The sequence below is a fragment of the Mangifera indica genome, chromosome 1 (assembly GCF_011075055.1).
Source record: "Mangifera indica cultivar Alphonso chromosome 1, CATAS_Mindica_2.1, whole genome shotgun sequence".
Lineage (NCBI taxonomy): Eukaryota > Viridiplantae > Streptophyta > Magnoliopsida > Sapindales > Anacardiaceae > Mangifera > Mangifera indica.
The window spans coordinates 1613602-1639647 of record NC_058137.1 but is presented as its reverse complement, the minus strand read 5'-3'; the positions used below and the strand labels follow the sequence as shown (position 1 = coordinate 1639647).

Sequence of the window (26046 nt, the reverse complement as noted above, 5' to 3'; positions counted from 1 at the left end):
GTTTTTCTTGTTAATTTTGAAAATTATATTTACCCATGTATGACGGTTTAAATCTATTAATTTTAAAGGTAAAAACATTATTTTATATTTAATATTAAAAATAAATTTAAATATTATTTCATTCCCCCTCTCTAAATTTAAAAAATTTACTTTTCTCTCCTAAACCAAGTTTGAAAAAATCACATTGCCCCCCTAGAGTTTAGTTTCAAAATCTTGTCACTTTCTCCGACGTCATCACTAGCCGTCTCTCTCTCCTGACGATTTCCCTTCCTCCGATGGTCTACCTTAACTTCACCCCAACCCTTCCGACGTTGAAGACATCATCTAAGAAGAGAACTCATCGTTTGGGAATCATTTTTCCTGACGAAGACAAGATGACTCGTCTTCGTCTGAGAATGCGATTTTTTTTTTCAAACGACGTCTCTCAGTGTCGAAGGGATTGGGATAAAGTTGAGGCAGACCGTTGGAGGAAAAAAAATTGTCGGGAGGGAGAGACAACTAGCAATGGTGTTGGAGAAAATGACGAGATTTTGAAACTAAACCCTAGGGGGGAAAATGTGATTTTTTAAAATTTGACTTAGGGATAAAATATTATTTTTTAAACTTTTAGGGGGGGAAATGAGATTAATTTTTTATAAGTTAAAATTTCGTTAATTTTTTATAAGTTAAAATTTCGTTAATTTTAATCGATCATAAGTAGGTAAATAAGATTTTCAAAGTTAATGGAAGAAATTTTAAAAAATCAAGATACCTTAGGTGCAAAACAAAGTTTTAGTTTGGTAATATGGTTCGAAATAGATTCTTTTATTCATTTAATAAGATTAATTATTGTGTTGACGACATTATTTATCAACCAGCAGCCTTGCAGTGGCTCTACATACTTAATTCAAGCTAGTTCAAATTAAATATTATAAATTTAATATTAACTTGAGCCAGCCCAAGGTTTGCCTCTGACTCTCCGATGCCAATGTTTATCCCACAAGTAGTCTTCTAATGATTTTTTTAATATTAAGTAGAATAAGTTCAATCTGAACATTATAAATTCAATTTTAACTCTAGCAATCAGGTTTGGTTAGGATTAAATCCACACCAATCATTATTTACTAAATAGTAAGAGCGGCTTCTATCTCAATTTTTCAATTGGGTTATTAGTGACGGGTTTTAATATGCTATTATTGATATAAATAAAATTATATATATAAATATTATGTATATATTGATATATAAATAATAATATATTATTTTATTATTTTATTATAAATTTAAAATCACCTATTATTTATTTATATGCAAAATTATATATGTCATTAAGTATATCACCGACCAATTGACGCCTCAGATTTGAGCTGAAGCGAGAGGCGAAAGGCAGTCAACCAAGTCGTCTTAATGTCTGGTTCACAAAAGTGATCTATCTAGAAGGTTTGCTGTGAAACGCCTCTGCCTAATCATTGACTGGCTGTACATGAAAGATTTCTAACCTTTTAACCTACTACATGTGAACGCTAGAACATCATGGTACTTCTTGTCTTGTTCTTCACAAGATTCAGCCAATAAGATCAGCTTCTCTGCAAGTTACTTTCAAACGCTGTCCAATACTCCTTTACCAATTCATTTTATCTTTCCATGAAACTTTTGATGAATAATTATCACTTCCAATAACCAAGAAATAGACCCAGATAAAGCCTGTACTCTGTTCCTCTCACAACATCTTTTTCTGCAAGCATGGGGTTCCAATCCTTATCGTTTCCAAAATTTCCCACTTTTCTCGTTGTTCTTGTTTCCTTGCTCTTATGTTGCGAAACTTTGAAAACCCAGAACTTGTTGCGTGGAGGCTCTTCACTATCGGTTGAGGATGCTTCAGACGTATTAACCTCCCCAGATAAAACTTTCACGTGTGGGTTTTACGGCCTTGGTGAAAATGCTTACTGGTTCTCCATCTGGTTCACCAGTTCTAAAGACAGAACTGTTGTTTGGACGGCTAACCGTGACAGACCAGTTAATGGGCAGGGCTCAAAAGTTACTCTCCGGCGAAATGGTGTCATGATACTAACCGATGTTGATGATTCTGTAATTTGGACGTCTAACATCACCTCAACTGGTGCTGATAGAGCAGAGCTTTGGGATACTGGAAATCTTGTTCTAACGAATGCACATGGTACAATTCTATGGCAAAGCTTTGATTATCCTACTGATACACTTCTTCCAAACCAACTTTTTACGAAGAGCACACAGCTGATTTCCAGATTAGGTAAAGGAAGTTATGCTTCTGGGCATTTTATTTTATATTTTGATAATGATAATGTATTGAGACTGATGTATGATGGACCTGATATTTCAAGTGTGTATTGGCCTGATCTTGATTATAATGTGTTCCAAAATGGAAGAACAACGTATAACAGTACTAGGATAGCTTTTTTAGATGAAACAGGCAGTTTTTTATCCAGTGACAAGTGGGAATTTAGAGCTTTTGATGTGGGCTTGGGAATTAAGAGAAGGCTAACAATGGATGATGATGGGAATCTCAGGGTTTATAGCCTCAACAATTCGACAGGATCATGGATGATTTCTTGGCAAGCTATTATGGAGCAGTGTAAAGTTCATGGGATTTGTGGTAGAAACGGGATTTGTGTGTATACACCGGAGCCCAAGTGTTCATGCCCTCCAGGCTATGAGATAACTGAACCGGGTAATTGGAACAAAGGTTGCAAGCCTAAGATCAACATAACTTGTTCAAACTCACTGCAACTGAAATTTGTTAAGGTTGAGAAAGTAGATTTCTATGGGTTTGATCTCAACTACAGTACGGATACATCAATTGAATCTTGCAAGAAATCATGCTTGGATGATTGTCAGTGTGAAGCATTTAGCTATAGGCTGAACGGGGAAGCGCGTTGTTACACCAAAAGTGCACTTTTCAATGGCTACCGTTCTCCAACATTTCCAGGCAGCATATATCTGAAGCTTCCAGTCAGTGTTGAGGCATCAGAACCTAATGATCTCAATGGTACTGATCCTATATGTCAAGACTCTATATTTGTGATGGGATCACCTTCCATGTATGACACTACTGGCAAGAGAGTGAGATGGGCCTATATGTACTGGTTTGCATTAGCTGTTGGTGCAATTGAAGTTATTTTCCTTCTATTAGGTTGGTGGTTCCTTTATCGAAGACATGGTGTACCATCTTTAGTAGAAGATGGATATCGTGCACTGTCAAGTCAATTCAAGAGATTCAATTATGCTGAACTCAAGAAGGCAACAAAAAATTTCAAAGAAGAGATTGGTAGAGGAGCCTCTGGGGTTGTGTTTAAGGGTGTTTTGGCAGATGAAAGGGTGGTGGCTGTCAAGAGACTAGGAGATTTATATCAAGGAGAAGAAGTGTTCTGGGCAGAAGTGAGCACAATCGGAACCATCTATCACATGAACCTAGTGACAATGTGGGGATTCTGTTCAGAAGGCACACACAGACTCTTGGTCTATGAGTATGTGGAAAATCAATCACTGGACAAGCACATATTCTCTTCAGGTTTTCTTGGATGGAAAGAAAGGTTCAAAGTTGCCTTGGGGACAGCCAAGGGTTTAGCATATCTTCACCACGAGTGCCTTGAATGGGTTATTCACTGTGATGTTAAGCCTGAAAATATTCTTTTGGACGATGATTTTGAGCCCAAGATTGCAGATTTTGGGCTGGCTAAGTTGTCTAAGAGGGGCAGCTATAGTTCTGAATTCTCTCAGATTCGAGGAACGAAGGGTTACATGGCTCCAGAGTGGGCTCTGAATCTACCTATTACTGCTAAAGTTGATGTTTACAGTTATGGAGTTGTGATTCTGGAGATGGTGAAAGGAGTCAGGCTTTCAAATTCGGTGGTAGAGGATGGTGAGACACAGGAATCGGAGCTGACACGATACACCAGATTAGTGAAAAGGAAAATTCAATGCGGGGAGAACACATGGATAGAGGACGTGGTAGATCCAAGATTGAATGGAAAGTTCAGTGAGAAACAGGTTGTAACATTGGTCGAAGTTGGTATATCCTGTGTGGAGGAAGATCGAAACAAGAGACCAACGATGGATTTAGTAGTCCAGACCCTGTCGGAATGTGAAACTGAATCTGAAGTGCCCAGTCCATACAATCATTAACTGCACTTCAGCTGTAAAATCTTCCCCTTGTTTAGCTACGGTAGATTTCTTTGCTTTCATGATTAGGATATACAGTTTGTCATGTTAAGATCAGGTTAAGGCATTTGCACATGTAGCATATGAAGTAAATAATAGAATGCTTATATTTCAGGAAAGAAAAATGTTGATATATGACCAAAAAGGTTTCATTCACAGAATTTCATCACACAACCTAAACTAATAAGATTCAGAAGCATACCTGAATTGATCTTTTTAGTATGTCTGCTGCTCGATCGTCAATAGACTAGACAGAAAATTTGCCATCCATTACTGAAATCTTCACCTCCTACAGCTCAACAAACAGAACCCTGAGAAAAATGAAAAAACTTCCGCATGTCTTTCAAATCACCGAACCACTGTTCATGTTCTGCAGATCACAGATTATGCACAAAAGACACAGGGAATGTATGTTTACATGCATGTGCCTATGCATTGACAGATAGAGAAGTTACAAGAAGTATGAACTGTTTCATTTAAGAGAATAGGAATAAAAAATTGTCCCCTACAATTATTTGCTGAATAATGCTCTATCATTAATTCAATTTACCAAGTCAACGCAGGCATAAAATAAAGCCACCAATTCCTCAGCCGTTTCAGTGTTGACATAGCTCTGTTTAAAGACCATTCCTCTTCAACAAAGCTGGACAAGGAGATAGGAGGCCAGTCATATTAATAGTCTTGCGAGATACTATAATTCAAAATCATTTTCCATTCTGCCCATCAATCTGCCTAATCTTTCCTTGATAAATAAATAAATATATATATATATATATATATATATATATATATATATATATATATATATATATATATATATATATATGTGTTGAATATTTTCCAGTAGACTATTCTTTTCATTCTGTTCTTAATTAAGCAAGTCAGAATGTTGAAGCCGCCTCGTGCTTAACATGATTTGTTGAATGTCAAATAGTTTAGTGATTTAAATAATCTATAGTTTTCCAAACAGGAAAAATATTTTGTATTTGCATTGTCTATGACATTATAATACTTGTTACAGGAAACAACCTTTCAGTATTTTATCAAGTTTCAGAACTAATAATCAACCCAAACTCTTTACAAAAACCACCTATAATGGGAGTTCCTGATTTGTTCATTTTCTTGATATTAATACCAGCAGTGGTGTGGGATCAAGCATGGTCACAGGGATTGCCAAGCTTAAGCAGCAGAAACGCTATGGCAGTTGAAAGAGAGACTGATTTCCTGGTTTCATCAAAGGGGACATTCTCCGGTGGATTTTACGCGGTTGGCACTAACGCATATTGTTTTGCAATCTGGTTCACTAACTCTGTTAACAAGACAGTTGTTTGGATGGCCAACAGAGACAAGCCTGTTAATGGAAGGCGTTCCAGGATAACCCTTCATGGAAATGGGAATCTAGTTTTGACTGATGAAGATGGTTCAGTGGTATGGTCAACCAACACATTAACAAACGCAGGTGTCAAAGCTCAGTTGCTCGAAACAGGAAATTTGGTACTGGTCAACGAAGCCAAGAGGATCATCTGGGAAAGTTTTGAATTCCCTACAGACACACTCCTTCCATCTCAGCCACTTACAAAGAACACAACCTTGGTTTCTATGAGAAGTCGAGGTACATATTTATCAGGAGTTTATAATTTGAAATTCGATAATAATAATGTCTTGAATCTCATCTTCAATGGTCCTCTGCTGTCAAGTGTCTACTGGCCAAATCCCGCGTTGACAGTATTTGCTAGTGGCAGAACACCTTATAATAGCACCAGAAGAGCAATTCTACATGATTCCGGATATTTTGAATCAAGTGATAATTTTGTATTCAAAGCATCTGATTATGGAGTCGGTCCAAAGAGGCGCTTAACATTAGATTATGACGGAATTTTGAGATTGTACAGTTTAGATGATTCAACCGGGCTATGGGAAATCTCATGGATGCTTGTTGACATTTATAAATGCTATGTTCATGGGTTGTGTGGTGAAAATGGTATATGCATTTACAACCTGCAGCCAACTTGCATTTGCCCTGATGGTTTCACCAGAAATGATCCTTCAGACTGGTCCAAGGGTTGCTCTCCTAAGTTTAATATGACTTGTGATTCAACTAAATTGGATTTCGTGCAGCTTTATAACACAGACTTCTATGGATATGACTTGGTTACCTATGGTAGTGGCATTTCTTTTGAAGAATGCAGGAATAGATGTCTAAGTGATTGCAAATGCAAGGGGTTTGGATATACCACAGATGGACAAGGCAACTGTTATCCTAAAGGCACTCTCTTGAATGGCTATAGTGTACCGAGTAAAGCTCTCAATATGCATATAAAGATTCCCAAAGGAACAATAGTATCTTCTTCGGAGCTGAGTAAGGTGGGGACGAATGACCTCAATTGTTCAAATGAAGACCTTGTTCTTGGAGGTAATGATGCTGGGGAAGGTAAAAGCAGTAAGAACTCATACATCAGATATATGATAGCCTTCGTCAGTGCTTTTGGAGTCATTGAAATAATTTGCATCAGTTTGGCATGGCGGTATATCTTCAGGAAGCAGGTTCGTGAGGAATTGGCCAATATGGGATACATTGTGTTAGCCATGGGCTTCAAACGTTTCACTTATGCGGAACTGAAGAGGGCAACAAAGAACTTCAAAGAAGAGATAGGTACAGGGGGCTTCGGGACTGTTTATAAAGGAGTTTTGGATGATGAAAGAGTCATCGCAGTGAAGAGACTGGGAGGTGTTTTGCAAGGAGATGCTGAATTCTGGGCAGAGGTGAGCATCATAGGGAAGATCAATCACAAGAATCTGGTGAAACTATGGGGATTTTGTGCTGAGAATGAGGACAAGTTGTTGGTTTATGAGTATGTAGAAAATGGTTCACTGGATAAAATCTTGTTCACTGATTCAGCCAGCAAATTAGACTGGAACCAAAGATACAACATTGCAGTAGGAACCGCAAAGGGTTTGTCATATCTGCATGAAGAATGCCTAGAATGGGTACTGCACTGTGATGTGAAGCCTCAAAACATACTACTAGATGATCATCTCGAACCTAAAGTGGCCGACTTTGGTCTGTCAAAGCTGTTCAAAGACCAACACGATACAGGGTTCTCCAAGGTTCGAGGCACAAGAGGATACTTGGCTCCAGAGTGGATGATGAACCAAAATATTGATGCAAAAGCAGATGTATACAGCTATGGCATTGTCCTTTTGGAGCTCTTGACTGGAAGGACTGCATTTGGTCACGACAACAACAATCTTTTGATACAATGGGCTACTAAACAACATATGACACAAGAAGGGCTAAGGAAAATGATTGATCCCAGATTGAAAAACGAATCTTATGAGGAGAAGATTGATAGAATGATACAAGTTGTTCTGCTGTGTGTTGCAGAAGATCGCCATTCGAGGCCTCCAATGAGCAAAGTTGTAGAAGTCCTGACTACATATGATGAATGAGTATTGACCTCTAGAATCTAGGCTCTAGATTTTCAGCGTTTCCCGCTTTGCACAAATATATGTAATGAAAATCTTCTTCATCAGAAAATAATTTTGAAGCTCACATTTTGTTTTTGTCATTTAGACAGGTTAAGCAGCAATATATCACATGATATCACAGCCATTTATATCAGAAAAGACAAACCAACAAAATCTTTCCCACCATTGCCAGCACCTTGCAAGCAAATATAAACTTGCTGCTACAAATGCAAGTCTAGTTTTCACACAACACAATTAAAAATGAAGCAGAGATATCTTGGTAGACTTTATTCTTATTTTCTTGGCGAGTTCGGCAGTGATACCAGCAACTTGCTAATGTAAATTACTGATGCTTTAATCCCTTTTTAACAGCACGACATGTAATTTTCTTCACAAAATAAATTTAATACCTGCTTCCCAATGAAGAAATTCTAGGAGAAAATTTCAGAATCAAATGTTGACTTTTTGACTATTCTAACTGCTAATTTAATGAGCTGACGCTGCTGACCTTGACTGTTCTACTAAGAAGGTAGACTGTTCTGCGTACCTAGACCAGCGCAAGTTAGTAGAACCCTAGAGGCAACAAAATGATGGATGTCTCGTGCTCCTAGCTGGGAGGGGTGGATTCAAACAACAAGATCCTTCTTGATGAAGTTTGGTTTAAATGAAAATCAAGATTGCTAAAATTTTGTTTGAATTCATAGAATTAAAGTTAAGAATAATTCGAAATAAACTTTGTTTCTAACTTCAAAAAGTTTTTGGTTTGAATTTACAATTTATTAACAAAATGATATTATTTTATTTAATAATAAATAAAATAATATAATTTTAATAATTATTTAACATATTTTAAATCAAAATTATTAGTTGAGATTATATTGAATTGAATTATAGTCAAGATCGTGAGTCTAACTTTTTTGAACTATAATTTGGTTTAATATTAAAAATAACCTCTTTTTTTCAATTTATACTTAATTTAAATTTGATAGATGTAAATTCAAATTAAATTAAATTAAATTAATTTAATTTTTAAAATTAAGTTGAAGATCCGGATCCAATCCAACTTATATGTATCGGTAACTAGTTTGAGTTACAACATATATGGGGGGTTTAGATCAATCCGACCAAGATTCATTATCCAAATCAAGTTTATAGCATAATCGGAAGTTTAACCGGCCAAACATCGGTCTCACCAAGATCTTTCGCTCATGGGGCGATGAGGCATTCAAAACATTGGTCTCAGCACCTGAGAAAGATCTTTCACACGTGGGACGAACATGAATAAACTAAAATACTTATAATAATGTAGCATTGTAGCGCCACTGCTTAAATCTGTGAACTTTACAAGTAGAAAAGCCGGTTACTAATGTCTTTTCTTAGGGCATCTCTCTGTATCTCTCGCGTTCGGCGTCGCTTCTTCGCCTCCTTTTAATTGGGTACGCTAAAAAAGAATGATTTTCAAGAGTGTTTGTCGTATCTGACACCAAGGGAGCTTTCTTTTTAGCTTCATTTTAGAGTAGATTTCACAGCCTTCTTTCATTTTTCTCTTTAACTTCAAAGCTGCTCTGTTTCTTGTAGTGTTTGGGCATTTTGATTGTTGTTAAATCTTTGGTAGATTTGATGACTTATTCTAGTAGGAGAGACATGGCCGGTCGTGTATCGGGTTTTGGGTTAGCACATGCTGTGAATGTCAGAAATGAGATCGTGTTGGGGATGATATGGAATCAAAGTTTAATTTTTGATGATGGTAGATTCAGAAACATAGTAAAAGATGTGGCTTTTCCAATGTTTTGTGGAAAAAACAGTAGTAGAAATGTTTATGTGAAGGCAAAAAGGAGGTTTCTTGTCATGAGTAATATGTCACAGTTACCTGCTGAGCCACAATCTGGTGTGGCAACAACTTTTTAGCTACAATAGATTCCTGTGCTTTCATGCTTAGGATATACAGTTTATCATGTAAGATCAGGTTAAGGCATTTGCAGATGTAGCATATGAAGTAAATGATAGAATGCCTATATTCCAGGAAAGAAAAATTTTGGTGTATGATCGAAAAGGTTTCATTCACAGAATTTCAGCACACAACCTGAACTAATAAGATTCAGAAGCAAACCTGAAATGATCTTTTGAATATATCTGCTGTTCGATCGTTTAGACTAAACAGGAAATTTACCATCCATAACTGAAATCATCACCTCAAACAGCTCAACAGGCGAAACCTTGGAGAAATGAAAAACTGGTGTATGTCTTTCAAATCACCAAATAAATTAGCGTTCATGTCATGCAGACGAGAGACCATGCACGGAAGAACCAGGGCGATGTATGTTTACATGCATGTGCCATATGCATCGAGTTACAGATCTGGAGCAGGATCTTTGGAGTCTTGGACATAGTAGTTGAATCGTATATCGTATCATGTATCAAAAACTTAATTTTACGTATCATGTATTGAAAATCGTATCGTATTATGTGATACAGTTTTTAAAATATAAAATAATAAAATGATAAAAAAATATAATTGATATGTCATCATTTTGAAAAATATCATAAACACTTTTAAAAATTTAAAAGTTTCCACACACAGTCCTATTATATTATCATTTTCTCTAAAAAGTGGATTGATCTATATCAGTAATATTTATTGTATCATCTAGTATGATATGTATCATATTATACGATATGTTTATATATCGTATTAATTACCATATAATTCATAATATGTATCATTTTCTATTTGTATCATATAATATATCGTAAGATATTGATAACTATGAGTTTGGAACACTGCCGTTATCAACTACTTTCAGGACACAAGCTGGAACCAAGAGCAATCAAGCTACTTGAATGTATTTGTGCATTTGTAAAGTAATGCAATTCAGAACACAAGCAAATGTAATCAACTGTATCGTATTGAGCAATTTTTCCAGAAATACAAAAGAGTTCTGTAAACTTTAGTTTTTGTATCTCTTACATCAAACTAACGTGAAAGCCATAAAAACATAACAGGAAAAAAATATCAACACAGCATTTTTCTCAACCAGAATTTCGAGAGGCTGGCGGTCTCCCCCTTCACTTTTCTCACTTTTTCCTTGCTGCTCCCCAGCCTCTCCAGGCCTATTTCTTCACTTTCCTCCTCACAGCTGCTTCTCCATTCTTGTGTTGCCACCTCGGCCATGGATATCTTTGTGGTCCTATAATTTTGTTGCTTGTCTGCTGGGCATTCCCTTGATGGTTGTTTGTGTGCCGCATACTCCTTTGCTGGCTGTGTGATACTTGTTGCTCGCAAGGCTTTCCCACTTGTATCCACTGCTGCTCTCCTTCCTTTTTTTCTCACATACACGTTGGTCCTAACACACCGACAGAGAGAAAAGTTACAACAATTATGAACTAATTCAATTAGTATTTGAATAAGAATAAAAAATTGTCCCATATAATTATTTGGTCAATAATGCTCTGTCATTGATTCAATTTGCCAAAGTCAACTCATGTATAAAATAAAGCCACCAATTCTTTAGCTGTTTTGCTGTTGACACGGGCACATAGCTGTGTTTAAAGACCATTCCTCTTGAACAACAAGGAGAAAACTGGACAGTCACAAATATATATATATATATATATATCAACGCAAGATTAGGCAGACTGATGGGCAGAATGGAAAATGATACACAAATAAATGTGTCAGAATGTCAAGTCGCCTCGTGGTCATTACGATTTGTTGAAAGTCAAATGGCGATTTGTTGAATGTGAAATGGCTCGAATGGTTTAGTTATTTAAATAATCTATAGTTTTCCGGTATATTATAAAGTTTCAGAACTAATAGTGAAGCCAAATTCTAACCACTTACAATGGGAGTTCTTGATTTGTTCATTCTCTTGATAATAATACCAGCAGTGGCGTGGGATCGAGCATGGTCACGAGGGTTGCCAAGTTTAAGCCGCGGAAACGCCTTGGCGGCTGAAAGAGAGACTGATTTCCTTGTTTCACCAAACGGGACATTCTCCAGTGGATTTTACGCGGTTGGCACTAATGCATATTGTTTTGCAATCTGGTTCACTAACTCTGTTAACAAGACAGTTGTTTGGATGGCCAACAGAGACGAGCCTGTTAATGGAAGGCGTTCCAGGCTAACCCTCAATGGAAATGGGAATCTAGTTTTGACAGAGCAAGATGGTTCAGTAGTATGGTCAACCAACACATTAACAAATGCAGGTGTCGAAGCTCGGGTTCTTGAAACAGGAAATTTGGTATTGGTCAACGAAGCCAAGAGGATCATCTGGGAGAGTTTTGAATTCCCCACAGATACACTCCTTGCGTCTCAGCCACTTACCAAGAACACAACCTTGGTTTCTATGAGAAGTCGAGGTACATATTTATCAGGAGTTTATAATTTGAAATTCGCTAATAATAATGTCTTGAATCTCATCTTCAATGGTCCTCTGCTTTCAAGTGTCTACTGGCCAAATCCCGCGTTGACAGTATTTGCTAGTGGCAGAACACCTTATAATAGCACCAGAAGAGCAATTCTACATGATTCCGGATATTTTGAATCAAGTGATAATTTTGTATTCAAAGCATCTGATTATGGAGTCGGTCCAAAGAGGCGCTTAACATTAGATTATGTCGGAATTTTGAGATTGTACAGTTTAGATGATTCAACCGGGCTATGGGAAATCTCGTGGATGCTTGTTGACATTTATAAATGCTATGTTCATGGGTTGTGTGGTGAAAATGGTATATGCATTTACAACCTGCAGCCAACTTGCATTTGCCCTGATGGTTTCACCAGAAATGATCCTTCAGACTGGTCCAAGGGTTGCTCTCCTAAGTTTAATATGACTTGTGATTCAACTAAATTGGATTTCGTGCAGCTTTATAACACAGACTTCTATGGATATGACTTGGTTACCTATGGTAGTGGCATTTCTTTTGAAGAATGCAGGAATAGATGTCTAAGTGATTGCAAATGCAAGGGGTTTGGATATACCACAGATGGACAAGGCAACTGTTATCCGAAAGGCACTCTCTTGAATGGCTATAGTGTACCGAGTAAAGCTCTCAATATGCATATAAAGATTCCCAGAGGAACAATAGTATCTTCTTCGGAGCTGAGTAAGGTGGGGACGCATGACCTCAATTGTTCAAATGAAGACCTTGTTCTTGGAGGTAATGATGCTGGGGAAGGTAAAAGCAGTAAGAACTCATACATCAGATATATGATAGCCTTCGTCAGTGCTTTTGGAGTCATTGAAATAATTTGCATCAGTTTGGCGTGGTGGTATATCTTCAGGAAGCAGTTTCATGAGGAATTGGCCAATATGGGATACATAGTGTTAGCCATGGGCTTCAAGCGTTTCACTTATGCGGAACTGAAGAGGGCAACAAAGAACTTCAAAGAAGAGATAGGTACAGGGGGCTTCGGGACAGTTTATAAAGGAGTTTTGGATGATGAAAGAGTCATCGCAGTGAAGAGACTGGGAGGTGTTTTGCAAGGAGATGCCGAATTCTGGGCAGAGGTGAGCATCATAGGGAAGATCAATCACAAGAATCTGGTGAAACTATGGGGATTTTGTGCTGAGAATGAGGACAAGTTGTTGGTTTATGAGTATGTAGAAAATGGTTCACTGGATAAAATCTTGTTCACTGATTCAGCCAGCAAATTAGACTGGAACCAAAGGTACAACATTGCGGTAGGAACCGCAAAGGGTTTGTCATATCTGCATGAAGAATGCCTAGAATGGGTACTGCACTGTGATGTGAAGCCTCAAAACATACTACTAGATGATCATCTCGAACCTAAAGTGGCCGACTTTGGTCTGTCAAAACTGTTCAAAGACCAACACGATACAGGGTTCTCCAAGGTTCGAGGCACAAGAGGATACTTGGCTCCAGAATGGATGATGAACCAAAATATTGATGCAAAAGCGGATGTGTACAGCTATGGCATTGTCCTTTTGGAGCTCTTGACTGGAAGGACTGCATTTGGTCACGACAACAACAATCTTTCGATACAGTGGGCTACTAAACAACATATGACACAAGAAGGGCTAAGGAAAATGATTGATCTCAGATTGATAAACGAATCGTATGAGAAGAAGATTGATAGAATGATACAAGTTGCTCTGCTGTGTGTTGCAGAAGATCGTCATTCCAGGCCTCCAATGAGCAAAGTTGTGGAAGTCCTGACTACATATGATGAATGAGTATTGATCTCTAGAATCTAGGCTCTAGATTTTCAGCGTTTCCCGCTTTGCACAAATATATGTAATCAATGAATGTAATACTAATATGAAGCTTAAAGATCATCCCTACTACTTCTTCATTCAATAACCAACAACTTGCTAATGTAAATTACAGATTCTTTAAGCCCTTTTCAGCAATGAGACATGTAATTTTTTTCTCAAAACAAATTCAATACCTAGTTTCAGAATCATGTGCTGACCTTTTGACTATTCAAATTGCCAATGTATTGAGCTGACTTGCTGACCCTTCTTCTGCAACAACTGTCTCATGCTCTTATCGGCCTTGGTGGATGGATTCAAAGTAAATTAAACTCAAATATTTTATTGGTTAGAGTTTGGTTTAAATAAAAATAAGATAATTTGAATTTAGTTTAAGTTATCATATCAAAGTTAAAGATCATTAAATTTTAATTTTAAAATTTAAAACATAATTTTAATTTATAATTTAAAATAATGACTCAATTTGATAAAATATTTATAAAACCATATTATTTTATTAAATAATAGATAAAATAATATTTTTTATAATTATTTAATATAATTTAAAATAAGTTATATTTTAAAATTAAATTGAATCGGGTTATTGCATAACTTATAAATTAGATTGAATTAAATTTTTTTTAATTTAAGTTTAATTCAATTTTAAAAACAAATAAAATATTTTTCATTTGAACTTAATTTAATTTTAATTTTAACATAACTTTCAAAATTCAGTAAATGCCGTTTATATCCAACTCTACCCATTTTGTGTTGGTCTCATGTTTGAGTTCCAACAACAGGGTTTGACAGAAAATCATGGAACTAGTGGGTTTAGATCGATTCCACCGTGATTCATTACCCAAATCGAGTTGATAACATAACCAGACTGATTCACGGTTCTTGGTCCCGCATCAGCAAGCTCTTTCACGCATGGGACCACGAGGTATTCAAAACATCGGTCTCAGCACGTGAGAAATATCTTTCGCACGTGGGACGAACATCAATAAACTCAAATATTTAATAATGTAGCTCCACCGCTTAACTCTGCGAAGCTTGAAAGCAGAAAAGCCGGTCACTAACGTTTCTTCTTGGGGCGTCACTCTCTTTCTGCGTGGCTTCGGCTCCTCCTTTGAATCGGGTACGCTAAAAAAGAAGCATTTTCACGAATCTTTATTATAATCCTACACCGAGGGAGCTTAATTTTTAACTTCATTTTAGAGTAGATTCCACATCCTTCTTTCATTTTTCGCTTTAACTTCAAAGGTGCTCTATTTTTTGTAGTGTTTTGGGTATATTGATTGTAGTTAAATTCTTAGTAAATTTGTCGACCTGTTCTAGTTGGAGAGACATGGCTGGTTGTGTATCGGGTTTTGGTTTGGTACATGTTGTGAATGTGAGAAATGAGGTCGTGTCGGGGAAGATATGGAATCAAAGTGTGATTTTTGATGATGGTGTATTCAGGAATTTAGTAAAAGATGTGGCTTTTCCAATATTTTGTGGAGAAAACAGTGATAGAAATGTTTATGTGAAAACAAAAAGGAGGTTTCATGTCATGAGTGATATGGCACAGTCATCTGCTAAGCCACAATCTCGTCTAGCATTAGTGAGTTATTATTTCAACTCAAACCGGCTCCAGATTCGACTACCATCAAATCCACTCCTACCGGTACGTACTAAACAGTAAGGGTGGCAATTATTTCAACTTCTCAACTGGGTTGTTGGTGGGACACTGAAACTTGACTGAGTTTGATGAGTTATTACCGATAAGTCTAGCGAGCCTTGATATTTTCCACCAGTCTGCCTAATCGTGCCTTGATATCTATATATATGTGGTGGATATTTTCCAGCAGACTGTTCTTTTCATTTTGGTCTTAGTTAAGCATGTCAAAATGTCAAAGTCGCCTTGTGTTTTACACGATTTGTTGAATGGCAAATGACTCAAATGGTTTAGTTTTCCAATCAGGAAAGAAATTTATTTTGCATAATCTATGACATTATAAATCTTGTTACAGGAAGCAACCTTTCAGTATTTTATCAACTTTAAGAACTAATAGTGAAGCCAAATTCTTTTCAAGAACCACCTACAATGGGAGTTCTTGATTTGTTCATTCTCTTGATATTAATACCAGCAGTGGCGTGGGATCGACCATGGTCACAAGGGTTGCAAAGTTTGAGCCGCGGAAATGCCTTGGTGGTTGAAAGAGAGACTGATTTCCTTGTTTCACCAAACGGGACATTCTCCAGTGGATTTTACTCTGTTGGCACTAACGCATATTGTTTTGCAATCTGGTTCACTAACTCTGTCAACAAGACAGTTGTTTGGATGGCCAACAGAGACAAGCCTGTTAATGGAAGGAGATCCAGGCTGACCCTCCAGGGAAATGGGAATCTAGTTTTGACTGATGAAGATAGTTCAATAGTATGGTCAACCAACACAGTAACAGATGCAGATGTTGAAGCTCGGGTTCTTGAAACAGGAAATTTGGTAGTGGTCAACCAAGCCAAGAGGATTACAAAGAACACAACCTTGGTTTCTATGAGAAGTCGAGGTACATATTTATCAGGAGTTTACAATTTGAAATTTAATGATAATAATGTCTTGAATCTCATCTTCAATGGTCCTCTATTGTCAAGTGTTTACTGGACAAATCCGGCGAAGAATGTATTTGAAAATGGCAGAACACCTTATAATAGCACCAGAAAAGCAGTTCTAAATTATTTTGGATATTTTGAATCAAGTGATAATTTTGGATTCACAGTAACTGATTATGGAGTTGGTCCAAAGAGGCACTTAACATTAGATTATGATGGAATTTTTAGAGTGTATAGTTTAGATGATCCAACCAGGCTATGGAAAATCTCATGGATGCCTGTTGACATTTATAAATGTTATGTTCATGGATTGTGTGGTGAAAATGGTTTATGCATTTACAGCCCACAGCCAACTTGCATTTGCCCTGATGATTTCACCAGAAATGATCATTCAGACTGCTCCAAGGGTTGTTCCCCTTCCTTTAATCTGACTTGTGATTCAACTAAATTGGATTTCATGCAGCTTTATAACACAGATTTCTATGGGTACGACTTGCCTACCTATGATACAGGTATTTCCTTTGGAGAATGCAGGAATCGATGTCTAAGTGATTGCAATTGCAAGGGGTTTGGATATACAACAGACGGAGAAGGTGCATGTTATCCGAATAACATTTTCCTAAATGGCTATCGTGTATCAAGTAAACCTCTCAATATGCATATAAAGATTCCTAGAGGAACTGTAATCTCTTCTCCAGAGCTGAGTGAGGTGGGGACAAACGACCTGAACTGTTCAAATGAAGACCTTGTTCTTGGAGGTAATAATGTTGTGGGAGGAAAAACCAGTAAGAACTTGTACATCAAATATTTGATTGCCTTCGTCAGTGCCTTTGGAGTCGTTGAAATAATTTGCATGGGTTTGGCATGGTGGTATGTCTTCAGGAAGCACGTTTATGAGGAATTGGCCAATATGGGATTCATTGTTCTAGCCATGGGCTTCAAACGTTTCTCTTATGTGGAACTGAAGAAGGCAACAAAAAATTTTGAAGAAGAGATTGTAATGGGGGGCTTCGGGACAGTTTATAAAGGAGTTTTGGATGATGAAAGAGTCATCGAAGTGAAGAGACTGGGAGGTGTATTGCAAGGAGATGCTGAATTCTAGGCGGAAGTGAGCATCATAGGGAAGATCAATCACAAGAATTGGGTGAAACTGTGGGGATTTTGTGCTGAGAATGAGCACAAGTTGTTGGTTTACTAGTATGTGGAAAATGGTTCCCTGGATAAAATCTTGTTCGCTGATTCAGCCAGCAAATTCGACTGGAACCAAAGATACAACATTGCAGTAGGAACTGCAAAGGGCTTGGCATAACTACATGAAGAATGCCTAGAGTGGGTACTCCACTGTGATGTGAAGTCTCAAAATATACTACTAGATGATCATCTGGAACCTAAAGTGGCCGACTTTGGCCTGTCGAAGCTGTTCAAAGACCAGCATGACACAGGGTTCTCCAAGGTGCGTGGCACAAGAGGATACTTGGCTCCAGAATGGATGAAGAACCAAAATATTGATGCAAAAGCAGATGTTTACAGTTATGGCGTTGTCCTTTTGGAGCTCTTGAGTGGAAGGACTGCATTTAATCATTACGGCAACAACCATTTGGCACAATGGGCAACTAAACAACATGTGACACAAGTAGGGCTAAGGGAAGTAATTGATCCCAGACTGGAAAACCAATCTTATGGCGAGAAGATTGACAGAATGATACAAGTTGCTCTGATGTGTGTTACAGAAGATCGCCATTCGAGGCCTCCGATGAGCAAAGTCGTGGAACTCCTGAGTGCATATGGTGAATGAGTATGGACCTCTACAATTCCAGACTCTAGATTTTCGGTGTTTCCCGCTTTGCAGAATTAGTTGACTTTATTCTTATTTTCCTGGCTAGTTCGACAGTGATACCAGCAAGTTGCTAATGTAAATTATAGATACTTTAAGACCTTTTTAGCAATACAAGTAGTTTTCTTCTCAAAACAAATTTTAAGTCGTCCTTTCTAATAAAGAAATTTTAGGAGAAAAATTCAGAATCAAACTTTTGACTCTTCTAATTGCTAACGCATTGAGCTGACGTGCTGACGTGCTGACTGCTCTCCCCAGAAGGTAGACTGTTCTTAAAAAAACATTCACTCGTTTGCACGAAGGGCAAGTTAGTAGAGCCCTAGAGGAAATCAATGTCTCCTCCTCTTGTTGGACGGGCGAATAACAACCCAAAGTTTAAAATAACTAGAAATCGATTTATTCTCTCACTTCAAAGTTTAAAATTCGATTTGAATATTTGATTCAAATTTATTACCCAAATTTGTGATGTATTAATAAAAAAATCTTTATTTTCTTCTATAATAAATAAAATAATATTATTTTAATAATTATTTAATATAGTTAGAATCGAATTGTAAGTTAACATTAAATTAAATTGAATTGGATCATAAATTAAATTGAGTAAAATTCTCTTTAATTCGAGCTCGACTTAGTTTTAAAATAAATCAACCTTCTAAATTCGAATTCATTTTTAGTTAAACATGAGTGAATTCAAGTTAAATTGAATTAAACTAAACCGATTTTTCAAATTGAGCTGTTCATATTCAACCCTACTCCCATGTGTTGGTCTCAGGTTTGAGTTCCAACAACTGAAAATCATCAGAACTGGTGTGTTCAGATTGATTCCACCATGTTTCATTACCCTGATTGAGTTTATAAAAAAACCAGATCGATTCATGGTTATAGGTCATTCAATAGGCCGAAACATTTGTCTCAGCAAGATCTTCCACACATGGGACGATGAGGTTTTGAAAATATTGGTCAAATATAAACAAACGAAAAGCCAAAAGACTCATTGCAACCCAAGGTTTGGGGAAAACCCAAACTCATATCCTCTAATTTTAAAAAACTCAAATATTCACTCATATGTTAAAATTTATTGTTAAGAGTAAGGTAAAAATATCATTTAACTAAAAATATTTAAAAATTAAAAATTTATCACATTTTCTCTTTTAGTTTAACATTTTAACAATTCTTCCACCTAAAATTTGAAAATTTACTTCTACTCTCTAGGGTTTTATTTTTACTTATCTTTTTTAATGAGCTTTCTCTAGCCAACAATCGATCTTCTTCCTCTACCATGAATGATCACTAATATTGGCTAGAACGGATAACTCGAAGACTGACATTTCTTAGAAACTTCATCAACTCCTCTTCACAATGAAGATTGGTGTGAAATGCCAATCTTCAACATCTTTTGTCTTTGAGAAATACCGATTAAAGTCTAATCGACGTTTCCCAAAGTAAAGGACATCGAAGATTAGTGTTTGGTACAAATCTTCGTCATGAAGTGAAGTTGATAAAGTTTCTAGGAAACACTAGTCTTCGAATGGTCCGTTCAACTGGTATTGGTGGTGGCCCATGACAAAGGAAGAAGGTCAGTTGTCAACTGGAGAAAGCTTGCAAGAGAAAATAAGTAAAAATAAAATCTTATGGAAAAAAAGATCAGTTTTTAAATTTTGGATGAGTGAAATCTCATATTCTTAAATTAAGAGAGGAAAAAATATAATAAATTTTTAATTTTTTAAATATTTTTAATTAAATAATATTTTTATTCTTAATTTTAATAAGTAAATAAATTTTTTAATTTTTAAGGTTTTCACCAAACCTTGGCTGTTTTGGCCTAAACAAAATTTCTTAATACTGTGGCCCCACTGCTTAAATCTGTGAAACTTAAAAGCAGAAAAGCCGGTCACTAACGTCTCTTCTTAGGGCGTCACTCTCTTTCTGCGTCGCTTCGCGGCCTACTTTTAATTGGGTACGCTGAAAAAGAATCATTTTCAAGACTCTTTATCGTAATCTTACACCAAGGGAGCTTCCTTTTTAAATTAATTTTGGAGTAGATTTCATATCCTTCCTTCATTTTTCTCTTTAACTTCAAAGCTGCTCTGTTTCTTGTAGTGGGGTATTTTGATAGCAGTCAAATTTTTAGTAGATTTGTCGACTTAATCTAGTAGGAGAGACATGGCTGGTTGTGTATCGGGTTTTGGATTAGCACATGCTGTGAATGTCAGAAATGAGGTCGTGTTGGGGAAGATGTGGAATCAAAGTTTGATTTTTGATGTTGGTAGATTCAGAAATTCAGTAAAAGATGTGGCTTTTCCAATATTTCGTGGAAAGAACAGCAGCAGAAATGTTTATGTGAAGACAAAAAGGAGGTTTCTTGTCATGAGCAATATGTCACAGTCATCTGCTGAGCCACAGTCTGGTGTGGCAACAACTATAGTGACAAAAGAGGGAGATGATGGTGGAAAAGGAAGAGATGTTAAAGCTTTGGAGACAAACCATGAATCAAAAACTGATAATGGTGGTAATGGGGGGGACATGTCTGATGGTAGTGGAGGAAATGGGAAATTTAACAATGGTAGAGGTGGTGGCGGTGGCGGCGATGACAATGAAGAAAATGATCAAGAAGAAAAAGAGTTTGGACCAATTATGAAATTTGATGAGGTAATGAAGGAGGTGGAGGCTCGAGGAGCTAGTCTTCCTTCAGATATGTTTGAGGCTGCTAAGAATGTGGGGATTCGCAAAATGTTGCTACTTAGATATCTGGACTTGCAGGTAGCCTCAATCAGTTTAATTTCTACTATTCTGTTTCTATGCCAATTTTGCTGCTTTGTGATCGGTGTTTTGATGTTTATTTTTAGAGTTCAAGCTGGCCTTTAGGATTTTTGGTGAAGTCGTGGGCCATGCTACGAAACCGAATGTTGGCTGATCCATCTTTCCTCTTCAAGATTGGAACCGAGGTTTGTTGACTTTGATTAGATATATTCTTTATGCAGAACCTGGCATGTGGTCCTATGCTTGTTAAATGACTAAAAGTAGGTGGTATATTAAGTTGAAAACCTGCAAACTCCAAATTCAGTTCATAGACCTAAGCCAATATTGAGGTTTTTGACAACTACATGCTTCTAGTTGTTGAGGCTGTGGCAAAATTTTTTTCCGATAAAACTCAATATAGTGTCAATTGCAAGTTTTCATCTTGAAACTTATGACTGTTAATTTTGTATGTTGTAGATTGTCATTGATTCTTGTTGTGCTACGTTCGCGGAAGTCCAAAAGAGGGGTAAAGACTTCTGGGCAGAATTTGAGTTGTATGTCGCAGATCTTTTGGTGGGGGTGGTGGTTAATGTTGCTTTGGTTGGTATGTTGGCACCTTATGTGCGTATTGGGCAACCATCTGTTTCCAAAGGGCTCCTTGGACGCTTGCAACAGGCATATGGAGCTCTTCCTAGCAGGTAATATTTTCTAACAATAATTTTAATTTTTTTTTTCTTGTAAACATAATATGGATTAATTTTTAATTTCTTCCCTCAGTCTAGATATTTTATGATTTTCTTATGTTGGCTCGCTATATGTTTCCTCTACTAGTTACATCACCATCTCATTTGTAGCTTTAGTACACGGTAAATTATTTTCTGCATGTCTAAAGCAATTGTCTTTTGCAGTGTATTTGAAGCAGAAAGGCCAGGATGTAGATTTTCTATAAATCAAAGAATTGGTACATACTTTTTTAAGGTAATATTCACATCTATGTTATTTATTGTAGATAATATACTGCTGGACTTTTATTGTTGATATGCATATTCTCTTTTCAGGGTGTCATGTATGGAACAGTTGGATTTGCATGTGGTATTATAGGCCAAGGGATTGCAAATTTAATAATGAATGCTAAGAGGTTTGCTCTGATTATCTATCTGAATATATCCTGTATTTACCTGCTTAATGCTATTTCATCAACCTTTTTGGTGTTCACTTCTTTCTGTTATGTAACTGGGGTAATTCAAATGATTGATGTTATAAATCATTTAGTGAATTACCTTAGTCATTTTACTGAATTTTCCCAATACTTATACTCAAAAACCCTGTTAAAGATTTATTCAGTATTGATGTTTGCTTGTGAGAAAAAGACTCTTTTGGGTGTCTATTCGTTTTTGAATCTTGGATCATTTTCCATTAAACCATTGCTAATAATTATTAAACCTAATGACAATATAGGTATGTGATATTGATCCATGACAAGTTCTTTTGAATACAAGAGAACAATTGAACAAGGGAAATATAAGCTATAAGAAAAAGGGCAAAGAGATAAAGCAGTAGCGTCTATTGCAGTGTAAATTGCTATTAACTGTGCTACTCTATTCCTCTACTCTTTGGGAAAATGGAAGATATCATGAAGTTTCTGCAACTCTTTGTGAATGTTCGGTCAACTTTAAGAAACATTTTTACTTTATCTTTAGTCATAATAGTTTGCATATCTTTTTTGTGTCATTCTTTATGCTTTTTTAATGTATATTTTACAGAAACAGATCAGCGCTAATGTTTTCTTTCAAGTATATCTTATTGCTAGGTTTACATCTTTTCTTTTTGGAGTAGATGACCTCTCACTGTATTTTTCTCATTCAGGAGCTTCAATAAATCAGAAGATGATATACCTGTTCCACCTCTATTGAAGAGTGCAGCTCTCTGGGGTATGTCTTCTCTGTTTTAAATTTTAGCCAGTTCATCAGCCAAACCAATCATCTCTAGTTTGAAGTGTTTATTCTTTCTTTTCGAATGTTCCTTTTTCACATTTTCTTTCACTTTGATTTCTATAACATCTTTTATCTTCTACTCAAAGAATGCAACGTTAGTAATAGTATTTGTAACATCCTAGTCTAATAACAGTTTACTGTCAAGATATTATCTATTTTAGACATATAATCTATTACAGTTTAAGAGTTCATAAAATATTTAACCAGTCATATCTTATTTATGTTGTTCTTGTGTAACTAATCTATTTCAATAATAACTCAGATTTGTTTTCTTCCCTAAACTCACAGGTGTTTTTCTTGGAGTTTCATCTAATACCCGCTATCAGATCATCAATGGACTAGAGCGCTTGGTTGAAGCATCACCCATGGCAAAGCAGATTCCAGCAGTTGCAATGGCTTTTACTGTCGGTGTGAGACTTGCCAACAATGTCTACGGAGGCATGGAGTTTGTTGACTGGGCTAGATGGAGCGGTGTGCAGTGACTATGCAATGCAGTCATGTTCTCTCTTATCCGTTCAAATTTGACAATTAGGGTAGACTTGTGTGTTTCACTGAAATAAGTCTGAATTCTTGAAATCAAATTGATGTTTAGAATCTTTGAAATCCATGCACCATTTACATCCCAGGCAGAGGGGGCTGTTGTCACCGTTGTATTTTCTCGCTTTCATGTCATCAGTTTCTAATATGCCCAACTGGTTTCTTCAAGGTTCATTAGTTTGATCAAGTTTGTCTCAAAAGTAAATGTAGGAAATTTCAATAAAAAAAAGTATAAAACTATAGATTATTTTTTTAAACTATAATATATATTAGCTATTAATAAATTTTATATATTTTTTAAATTTAGTAATATATATTGCTTTGTTCAAATCCATTTTTTTAATTTTTTATACATTATAATCATTCATTAAATAATTTTTGTTTTATGCTATTAATTGTCTATATCTATAACTGTACTGTATTTTTAATATGAAAAATAATTATTTGATATAAAAATTTAATATTAATGTAGAAAGAAATATAATAGCAGAAAATTTTTATTTTTCAATTTTAATTGGTTAATCTTCCCAAGCTTAATAACAGTAACAGGGTGCCAGCCTGCCAGACTGCACAACAGTTGGGGTAAAGACGCGTGTCAGTTATTGAGAAAGAAATCCCTGCTAATACAGACAAGCTAAAGCCTAAAGCCTAAAGCCTTAACGGCTATATTCGCTTCCCGCCCTTATATATTTCTTAAATAAACCTCCAAAAAAACCAGAAAGAGGCTTAACTAAATGATAAAATTATGTGTATTTATTTTGGGTATATAAATATGTACATATTTATATGTGTCATCATGTGATTGGATGATTTTGAATTAAGAATAAAATAATAACCAATCATATGATGACACATATGAGTGTATATACATTTATATATTCAAAATGGGTATACATAGTATTGTTCTTAACTAAATCTTGATTATCTTCCTTCAACAACCCATAATAATGACTAAGATCGATGCTCTCCGTCGATTCTTCCTCCCTTGTCTCTTCCCCACTACCACCGCTTCCGATGCCACGCAAACAACCCCTCTCAAGAAACGACTCAGCACCTCCTTGAGAGACGACCTCGACGAACCTTCCACCACCACCAATACCAATCAAGATGATCAAAACCAAAACCAGGATCAAGATCAAGAATCAAACTCCCCCGAAGATAGCGTCACCTCTCGCCCCTCCAAGTCCATGGTCATCGGTACCATCTTCGGTCAACGACGCGGCCACGTCTGGTTCTGCGTTCAACACCAACGTCAATCTACAAAACCCTCTCTTCTTCTTGAACTCTCCATCCCCACTCACCAACTCGTCCAAGAAATGCGTTGCGGACTAGTGCGTATCGCTCTTGAGTGCGCCCGACCCGAACTCTGTTCTTGCCCGCTGAGATCCGTACCCGTTTGGATAATGTACTGTAATGGGCGGAAGGTGGGTTTTGCAATTCGGAGAAAAGCCAGCGGGCAGAACCGTTTGATGTTAAAGACGATGGAGTCGATGACAGTCGGTGCAGGTGTCATTCCAGCCGGGTTCGGACCTTCGGGTTCGGAAGCGGAGGAGGTCATGTACATGAGGGCGAATTATGAGCACGTGATCGGAAGTGCTGACTCGGAGTCGTTTCATTTGATTAACCCAGATGAGTACCCGGGTCAAGAGTTCAGTGTGTTCTTGCTTAGATCGAGGTGATTGATTAATTACTAATTAGAGAGGGGCTTTTATTTATGGTTTCTTTACCGTTTGATTATTTTAGGGAACAGAATATTAGGGTTTTCTGGACCTTGAAAACCTTGCGTTTCTCTTGTTTTAGTGATGGAATTCTTCATCGGGAATTTTAGGTTTATTAAAGAGGGTAATCGTGGTAAAGATTTTTTTTTTGACAGTAGCTCTTTTGGGATTTCAATTGTTGGATACTTTTTGTTGAGATCAGAAACATGGAGGGAAATGTAGCTGAGTATGTTAATATTGAATTCTCTTCAGGGATTGGTCCAACATTTTTGTCTTTTAAGACTCGAAATTCCTTTGTGTAATATATCACAGATTCATAAGAGAAATGAATATTCTTCGACTTTCTTTTTGTTTTCAACACTCCTCATAACAAACTGCATGTAGATACAACGGGCTATTAGTTGGATCATCACATCAATGGGTCATTCCAGTGAACTCTTACCACTGTTAGGTAGCGTTGGGAGAGGCCTCTCCCAGCCCAAAAGCGGTGAGATTTTCTTCTTACTTGTATGCTAACACCTGACGTGGGACAACCCAACACGCTTATTTTGAATATTAATTGAGTTGTGATGATTTTAATACTCTGCTTCGTTGCTTTTGATATTTGCAATGAAAGGCGCCTATCATTAGTTTTAATCGGAAAAGAGGCTTTCCTGCTTATGAAAAGCATCGGTTGCTGTAGACTCCTGGTTCAAATTTTTATTACTTTAAATATTCACCTGAGCTTGCCAATTAAGCTACAAAAGAAGCATGTATGCTATGAGGTCCCTTTT

General features: G+C 36.6%; 5 protein-coding genes and 1 pseudogene across 5 annotated transcripts; all 6 read left to right on the top strand.

Moving 5' to 3' along the window:
• Positions 1-1419: 1419 nt before the first annotated feature.
• LOC123223244 (putative receptor protein kinase ZmPK1) lies at positions 1420-4295 on the top strand. Its single transcript, XM_044646378.1, has one exon. The coding sequence runs from the start codon at positions 1723-1725 to the stop codon at positions 4138-4140; it is 2418 nt and encodes an 805-aa protein (XP_044502313.1). The 5' UTR covers positions 1420-1722; the 3' UTR covers positions 4141-4295.
• Positions 4296-4491: 196 nt separating this feature from the next.
• LOC123223255 (putative receptor protein kinase ZmPK1) lies at positions 4492-7745 on the top strand. Its single transcript, XM_044646391.1, has 2 exons — positions 4492-4838; positions 5315-7745. Exon 2 carries the CDS (start codon positions 5374-5376, stop codon positions 7624-7626), a length of 2253 nt encoding a protein of 750 aa, XP_044502326.1. The 5' UTR covers positions 4492-4838; positions 5315-5373; the 3' UTR covers positions 7627-7745.
• A 4215-nt stretch (positions 7746-11960) lies between these two features.
• LOC123192161 (putative receptor protein kinase ZmPK1) lies at positions 11961-13943 on the top strand. Its single transcript, XM_044604611.1, has 2 exons — positions 11961-12003; positions 12089-13943. Exon 2 carries the CDS (start codon positions 12321-12323, stop codon positions 13839-13841), a length of 1521 nt encoding a protein of 506 aa, XP_044460546.1. The 5' UTR covers positions 11961-12003; positions 12089-12320; the 3' UTR covers positions 13842-13943.
• Positions 13944-14676: 733 nt separating this feature from the next.
• On the top strand, positions 14677-18393 carry LOC123211504 (annotated as a pseudogene).
• Positions 18394-20199: 1806 nt separating this feature from the next.
• LOC123229460 (protein RETICULATA, chloroplastic) lies at positions 20200-23671 on the top strand. The gene is made up of 7 exons (XM_044655276.1): positions 20200-21045; positions 21132-21230; positions 21502-21722; positions 21933-22002; positions 22083-22162; positions 22891-22955; positions 23307-23671. The coding sequence occupies exons 1-7, from the start codon at positions 20449-20451 to the stop codon at positions 23498-23500; spliced, it is 1326 nt and encodes a 441-aa protein (XP_044511211.1). The 5' UTR covers positions 20200-20448; the 3' UTR covers positions 23501-23671.
• A 796-nt stretch (positions 23672-24467) lies between these two features.
• On the top strand, positions 24468-25856 carry LOC123213185 (protein MIZU-KUSSEI 1). Its single transcript, XM_044632568.1, has one exon. The coding sequence runs from the start codon at positions 24503-24505 to the stop codon at positions 25232-25234; it is 732 nt and encodes a 243-aa protein (XP_044488503.1). The 5' UTR covers positions 24468-24502; the 3' UTR covers positions 25235-25856.
• Positions 25857-26046: the final 190 nt, after the last annotated feature.

Coding starts and splice junctions, on each gene's coding strand:
- LOC123223244 (XM_044646378.1), top strand. CDS start 1,723: ATGGGGTTCCAATCCTTATCGTTTCCAAAATTTCCCACTTTTCTCGTT.
- LOC123223255 (XM_044646391.1), top strand. CDS start 5,374: ATGGCAGTTGAAAGAGAGACTGATTTCCTGGTTTCATCAAAGGGGACA.
- LOC123192161 (XM_044604611.1), top strand. CDS start 12,321: ATGCTTGTTGACATTTATAAATGCTATGTTCATGGGTTGTGTGGTGAA.
- LOC123229460 (XM_044655276.1), top strand. CDS start 20,449: ATGGCTGGTTGTGTATCGGGTTTTGGATTAGCACATGCTGTGAATGTC. Junction 22,003..22,082: donor TTGGTACATACTTTTTTAAG/GTAATATTCACA, acceptor TTCTCTTTTCAG/GGTGTCATGTATGGAACAGT. Junction 22,956..23,306: donor GAAGAGTGCAGCTCTCTGGG/GTATGTCTTCTC, acceptor CTAAACTCACAG/GTGTTTTTCTTGGAGTTTCA.
- LOC123213185 (XM_044632568.1), top strand. CDS start 24,503: ATGACTAAGATCGATGCTCTCCGTCGATTCTTCCTCCCTTGTCTCTTC.